The sequence below is a fragment of the Salvia splendens genome, chromosome 16 (genome assembly GCF_004379255.2).
Source record: "Salvia splendens isolate huo1 chromosome 16, SspV2, whole genome shotgun sequence".
Lineage (NCBI taxonomy): Eukaryota > Viridiplantae > Streptophyta > Magnoliopsida > Lamiales > Lamiaceae > Salvia > Salvia splendens.
In genome coordinates, this window is record NC_056047.1 from 31,637,949 (window position 1) to 31,644,804 (window position 6,856).

At 42.2% G+C, this 6,856-nt stretch overlaps 1 protein-coding gene across 2 annotated transcripts; it reads right to left on the reverse strand.

Annotated features, from left to right (window-relative positions):
* On the reverse strand, positions 1-4,091 carry LOC121772260 (proline-rich receptor-like protein kinase PERK9). Of its 2 annotated transcripts, none has more exons than XM_042169282.1 (9): positions 3,635-4,089; positions 2,455-3,540; positions 1,947-2,354; positions 1,777-1,863; positions 1,331-1,401; positions 1,179-1,255; positions 921-1,068; positions 502-663; positions 1-407 (listed from the first exon to the last, which is right to left on the reverse strand). In XM_042169282.1, the coding sequence occupies exons 2-9, from the start codon at positions 3,494-3,496 to the stop codon at positions 204-206; spliced, it is 2,199 nt and encodes a 732-aa protein (XP_042025216.1). In that variant the 5' UTR covers positions 3,497-3,540; positions 3,635-4,089; the 3' UTR covers positions 1-203. The 2 variants fall into 2 exon arrangements, 1 of the variants encoding a protein (XP_042025216.1); XR_006044305.1 differs by having other exon boundaries at positions 268-407; positions 502-658; positions 3,635-4,091.
* Positions 4,092-6,856: the final 2,765 nt, after the last annotated feature.

A 6,856-nucleotide genomic window follows, 5' to 3' on the forward strand; every position in this document is an offset into this window, starting at 1 on the left:
TGCACAGAAAAAAAAAAACCTTCTATATACAAGAAAAAAATTGGTTCTAGAAATAGAATACACAGAAACTACAGAGCCCAAAACCAAAACTGAGGGCATCCACAATGCAGCTGTTACCTCTCAATCAGCATGAGTTGCCACTTTCATTTACTTACAAAAAAATCGCTCTTGATCGAAAATGGGATCTCGAATTTCCATCAATCTCACTGGCCACTTTGCCGGTTGTGTTCGCTGCTCTCTCTGTTTTGACTGAAGAAATCAGTACTAAATTCTTGACTTCCAAATGCCATCCTCCGAAACAATCTGATCTCTTCAGATTGTTCAGCAGAGTTGAATATTTCACTTTCTCCGACTCTCATCCCATTTGTCAAATCTGAGGTGACCATGTTGTCGAAAGCCCTCACAACCTTGGTATAATATCGACATGTTTGAGAGACCCCATCAACCCACAAAAGAGAGTCGTACATAAATTTAGATTGTAGTATGAGATTAGTTCTTTACCTGTCCCATTGTGGGCCTCTTTGTGGATGAATGGCGAACACAAGCTGCTGCAGCTTGAATCAGTCGGAACATCTCGCCAGCAACAAAATTCCCGGCTAATCTTGGATCTGCTAGTCCCCCAAATTCATCTGTCTCGACTGTGTGACTTAATAAAGGCCTGGCCTGATAGAAAAATAGATGGGGAGAAAATGGTTTTGAATATTATATGTCATGATGAAACATGTCATGTTATATTGATCAGCTCTTTATGATTTCCCGGGATAAGCAGTTCAAACTAAGGGTAAATTTAAAGGAGAGCCTCATATTGTTTTGCAAGTGGGAGCTTTGATATTGACAAGCTTACAACAATCTAAGTGTAAATTAGCAATTTGAGTACATGAATCACAAAAATGAAGAGGATGTCTGGTGAAAGAACTCACCCATTCAACGAGACTCTCATCCCCTAGGGGCTGAGATGTATCTACAGGCTTTCGTCCGGTTATCAACTCTAAGAGTACAACACCAAAGGAATACACATCAGATTTTTCAGTCAACTTGCCACTGGATGCATACTCAGGAGCCATGTATCTGAAGAAAGCCGCTATTACAAATTAGACTACGAATAACACCAGAAAATGATTTCTTGATGACTTCATTTAACCCTAAACCATCTTCTCGCCTGACCAGTGACCACTTACCCAAAAGTCCCCATTACGCGTGTGGTGACATGTGTATTCGTATCCATAGCTAATTTAGCTAGTCCGAAATCAGAAACCTGCGGGAGGTGGTGTTATATATGGTGTAAAGAATATGGAAAAGAGAAATAAAGCTCGTTGGTCATCCATCATACCCGAGCTTCAAAGTTTTTGTCCAGAAGGATATTTGATGACTTGATATCTCTATGGATAATACGAGGATGGCCTGAAAGATTAACAAAATTAGATATGCACATATGCCTCTCTACTGAAAAGCAAATACTCCCTCCATCCCTGGTCGTATTCCTTTTTGGGATTTTGGGTTGTCCCAAGGTAGTTGAGTCATTTCAATTTTTGGCAAAAAGTCTATCTTGTCTCATTCTTTACTCTCTCTTCATCTCTCTTACTTTATCCTCTCAATTACTTTACTCTCTCCACTTTAACCTTTACCACATCAACCACATCAATTTCTTAAATCTCGTGCCCAAAAGAAATGCCTCAACTAACTTGGGACGGAGGGAAAATTCAACTGGTCAACTACATAAATCATTAAACCAGAACAGGTGAATTTGGGATGCACGAGTAAAAGTAAAGAGCTTACAGTCTTCGTGAAGGTAAGCTATCCCACGAGCTGCACCAACCGCAATCTTAACACGTGTATCCCATTCCAAGACACGCTGTCCTTCAGCTGAGCAGGAAACACTAAATATTAACAACTACCTTCCGGAAAACCAATAGTTCCACTACCACATTAGACAAACAACAATTTACCATGAAGATGGAAGGAAAGGGTATTATTAGGAAGATAATCTAATACAAGCAGTCTTCTTTCCCCAGAAATGCAATAACCTACAAGTGAGACTAAGTGGCGGTGGTGTATGCGACTAATTATCTCGACTTCAGATCTGAATTCGCGCTCCCCCTGCCCTCCACCATTCCGTAACTGCTTAATTGCTACTTCTGTACCATCTGGCAGAGTTCCTTTATACACAGAACCGAAACCACCTTCACCCAAGAGATTCTGGGATGAAAATCCACTAGTAGCATCAACAAGTTCCTCGTAGCTGAACCAAGACCTTGAGTTCCCCAAACCAGGCTCACGGGGTGAATGCAAAGTGCCATTTCCAGAACCACTTCCATTATCTGGTGATGATACTTCTACTTTGAGTAAACTAGCACCTATGTAAAAATAGGATCACATACATATTGAGTTGCCTCTTATATCCGACGATATATAGGTCCATGCAAAAAATAGAATAAGCAAGTGCTAACGGTTTACCAGATTTTGGAGAAGAACCCGAGGTTGGCATAATGTAACCACCATTATGGCCAGAAACCTTTTTCATTTGCTTCCGGCAGCACCAGATTATAACTCCAAGTATCCCAAGTAATAGGAGACTACCCACGCCAATTGAAATTAATACTCCGGTGTCAACGCCGTCACCACCACTTGAGGGCTGTGAACTTCGAGGCGCATTATCATTGGAGTTGGTATCACCTGGTGGATCAAGCGCTGGAGGAGAAATGGGGGGTGGTGACAAGACTGTTGAAGGAGGGGGTGGTGACACTCCTACTGAAGGCGGTGGCAGTGGTCTTGGAGGAGAAATTGGGGGAGGTGGAGACTGAGACGGTACTGGAGGAGTGGAAGGGCTAGGTGGTGGCACTGCTGCTGGTGGTGGTGGTGAATTTTTTGGGGGTTCATTTGATGGTGGAGGAGGGGAACTTGCAGGAGGGTCACGTGATGGTGGTGGCGGTGGTGAATTATTAGGAGGTGGACGTGGAGGAGGAGAAGTGTGTGGTGGTGGAGTTGACGGTGGAGGTGGGGGGCTTTTTTCGGGTGCTGGTGGGGCTGGAGGAGGATTTGTCGAAGGAGGTGGTGCACTAGGAGGAGGACTAGTTGGTGGTGGATCGGGTGGAGGTGGAGAAGAGGTTGGAGGAGGACTTGATGGCTGAGGAGGTGGAAATGATGGAGGAGGTGCATTGGCTGGAGGAGGCGCATTGGCTGATGGGGGAGGAGAAGATGGTGGTGGTTGTGAAGCCATGGGGGTTTCGATCTCGCTAGGGGTTTGCAGTGGTGGTGGTGGTGGTGGTGAGGCGGCGGGTGGAGGTGAATTTGGCTGAGGTGGTGGGGCAACAGCAATTTGTGGTGGTGGTGGCGGTGAGGCGGGGGGTGGAGGTGAATTGGGCTGAGGTGGTGGGGCAGCAGCAATTTGTGGTGGTGGAGAATTCAATGGAGTAGAAGGAGGAGGAGGAGGAGAGGTGGAGGTTGGTGGCGGCGCAGCAGCAACGGGAGAATTTGGGGAAGGAGATGCAGATGACATATCAGTATATCACCACACTCCAAATCAATCAAATTCTACCATTCCTACCAAATCAAAACCAGCATATCTAATCAACTACCAACTAGTTACATAAATCACCAGAGAAACTGAAACAAGAATCACAAAATCACCATTTACCTCTTCGAAAAATCAAATCTTGCAGCAAACAATTTCCAATCCAATGCAATTCCAGCAAACAGAAACCTCAATTACCGGTACCAAATTGCATAAATTTCTCCGACGACAAAACCCACAACCCTAAAATTGCTAATTCTTCTACTACTACTAAAAATCTCAGCTCGCACCAACAAAAAAGTAAATCAATCCTATTATTCTTGAGTGTTCTACAACTTCAAAACGGCAAAGTTACAACGGAATATAATAGACAGCAGATGTGGATAGTATACAACACAAAAAGAAACAACTTTTAATTAATGGAAATTGTCGAAAATTGATACAAATATACCTGTGATCATCAAATATGGAGACTACAAGTGTAGCCAGCAGATATTGATGACCGCACAAAAGAATAGTAGTCGAAAGATTGGGTCTTTCGGAAGAGCTAAAATGTAAACACGGAAAATGAGTATCTCAATAATTACTTCTCAAAATCTATTTACATTTTGTCACTTCGGGTCTTTCCCACTCTAAGACTTATTTTATTTTTATATTTTCACATTTCACTAATGCATTTTATTATGAAGTTAATATAAAAAAATGAGTTTCATATTTCACTAACTTTTAAAGTTGACTATTCTTTATTCCCTCCGTCCCATAATAATTGTCATTTTTTTCCATTTCAGTTCGTCTCATAATATTTGTCACACTTCCTTTTTACTATAAAAGGTAAGTAGGTCTCACATTCCACTAATTTACTTTACTTCCATTTTATTATAAAATCAATATAAAAAAGTTAGGTCTCATATTCCACTGACTTTTTCAACAATTTTTTTTACATTTCTTAAAACTCATACCCGCAATAAGAGTAATAATTATTATGAGACGGAGGGAGTATATTTTTTAAAATTTGTGTCCGCACCAATTGTGACAAAATCTGGACTTAGAGCATCCACAATAAGAATAGCCCAGTCATAGCCCAGCCATAGCCTAGCCACAAACTCCTCTTGCCACATCATCAGCACTAAAAATCCTCCTGCCACATCATCAAAACAAGCAAATAGCCCAGCAATAACATAGCAATAGCCTAGCCACATCACTCAAAATTATATAAAACAAATAATTAACAATCACACAAAATACGGAATTAAATTTTCGACAGAGATACGAGAAAATTCAATTATATTATTAAAATTAAAAAAGTACATTAATTAAAAAAAATTACATTAATTTTAAAAAAAGAAGGTACATTAAAAAATTACATAATTAAAAAAAAACTAACGCCGTGCAATCCTCCGCGCCCACAACTCTTCAATTAAATCCTTTTGTAGTCGAATATGAGCATTCACTTGGCGCAGGTCGGCATGTGCTTGGAGGCGGCCGGCTTCATCGTGAGGTACCCCGCTTCGTATGTTGGGGGCGGCCACGCCGTGGCTTGGACCTGCTTCATTATCGTCGTTCTCCCAACTAGTCAGTTGTACACCTTTATCTTCGACAATCATGTTGTGCATGATAATACAGGCGTACATTATATCGGCAATGTAGTCGACATGCCACAAACGCGTTGGAACTCTAATTGCCGCCCATTGAGACTGGAGCACACCAAATGCGCGCTCCACGTCCTTACGCGCTGACTCCTGCCGTTCCGCAAAGTAGGCCTTCCTCTCATCGGATGCGCATTTGATCGTCTTCACAAAGACAGGCCACCTAAGGTATATCCCATCCGCCAAGTAGTAGCCAATATCATGCTGGTTGCCGTTGGCGACAAAACTGATGGTCGGACCGACGCCCTAGCACTGCTCGTTGAAAAGGGGCGACGAGTTGAGGACGTTGAGGTCGTTGTTCGACCCGGCTACCCCAAAATACGCAAGCCAAATCCACAGCCGATAATCAGTTACGGCCTCGAGGATCATCGTGGGATTCTTTCCCTTGTAGCCGGTCGTGTAGAACCCCTTTCAGGCAGCAGGACAGTTCTTCCACTTCCAATATATACAATCTATGCTGCCTAACATACCCGAGAACCCATGCTTCTCCCCTTGCATCTGCATCAACTCCCGACAGTCTTCGGGGGTAGGGCTTCGAAGGTACTGATCACGGAATATTTCAATCACGCCTGACAGAAATACTTCATACATTCAAGGGCAGTCGTCTCACCGATGTGGAGGTACTCGTCCCACATGTCTGCCGCGCCTCCGTAGGCCAACTACCTGATTGCCGCAGTGCACTTTTGAATAGGTGACAATGGTTCGGCGAGTGGACCGGCTAGTGCCGGGGATCGGCTAGCCGGTCCGCTCGCCGCCATTGTGGATGCTCTTAAAACTCGTTGTACCGTAAGCAATTGCAGATTAAACAAGAGAGTAAAATAGATGGAGACAAGGGAATTGTAGGATGTGCTAACTACAACACTCTAGCACAGTTTATGCTTAACTAGAGCGAGTCACATAAGTATTGCCCATGCGACACAAAGTAGGCTACACAGTATGATCGTTAATCTTAGATCGGCAACTCCAAAAAGCTCGATTGGACTCTACAGTTGTTTTCACTCTCAATAAAAAGTACAATTTTAAAGAAAATTAATTGTTGTGTTGTTAAGTCTTTGTGAAATGCTAATCCTTTTTCGATTACTTTGCAAGCCAATAAATCATCATGGAATGTGTCATTCAAACATGAAGCATTATCCACTACTTAGAATAAAAGCAAGCATGAACAAAACAGATACTCCCTCCGTCCCATAATAAGAGTCACATTTTGCATTTCGGTCTGTCCCGCAATAAGAGTCATATTTCACTTTTACTATAAATGGAGTATAAAAAAGTGGACCTCATATTCCACTAGCTTTTTCAACCCATTATTCTTTACATTTCTTTGAACTCGTGCCCACACCAAATGCGACTCCTATTATGGGACAGAGAGAGTATTTTAAGTAAATAGGAACTGTATAAACCAAAGTCGTTACTAACAAATCCTTAGAATTCTACAGATTTAGCTACTTATAGTTTGCATGGAAAACATAGAAAACATAAAAACAATGAAGATAAAACCCAAATGATGAATCTCGTAGTCTCGATCTTCTCTTGAATCCAAGCTTCAAACTCCAAGTATAGTGGAAAGATGATGAACCGACAGGAACTCTCAAATATTGAACTCTGGTGTAGAATGTAGGAACAGGTTCATTTGATGAAGCTTGAGGGGATATTTATAGCCTTGAAGTCTTCTAACCCATTTAGGTAAGTTTTGGAGAGA

Bases quoted from the DNA above. Each gene is read 5' to 3' on its own strand.
- LOC121772260 (XM_042169282.1), bottom strand. From the start codon at position 3,496: ATGTCATCTGCATCTCCTTCCCCAAATTCTCCCGTTGCTGCTGCGCCG. The intron at 664-920 runs GTGAGTTCTTTC...TTTTTCTATCAG, and splicing joins ATGAGAGTCTCGTTGAATGG to GCCAGGCCTTTATTAAGTCA. The intron at 408-501 runs GTAAAGAACTAA...TATTATACCAAG, and splicing joins AGAGGCCCACAATGGGACAG to GTTGTGAGGGCTTTCGACAA.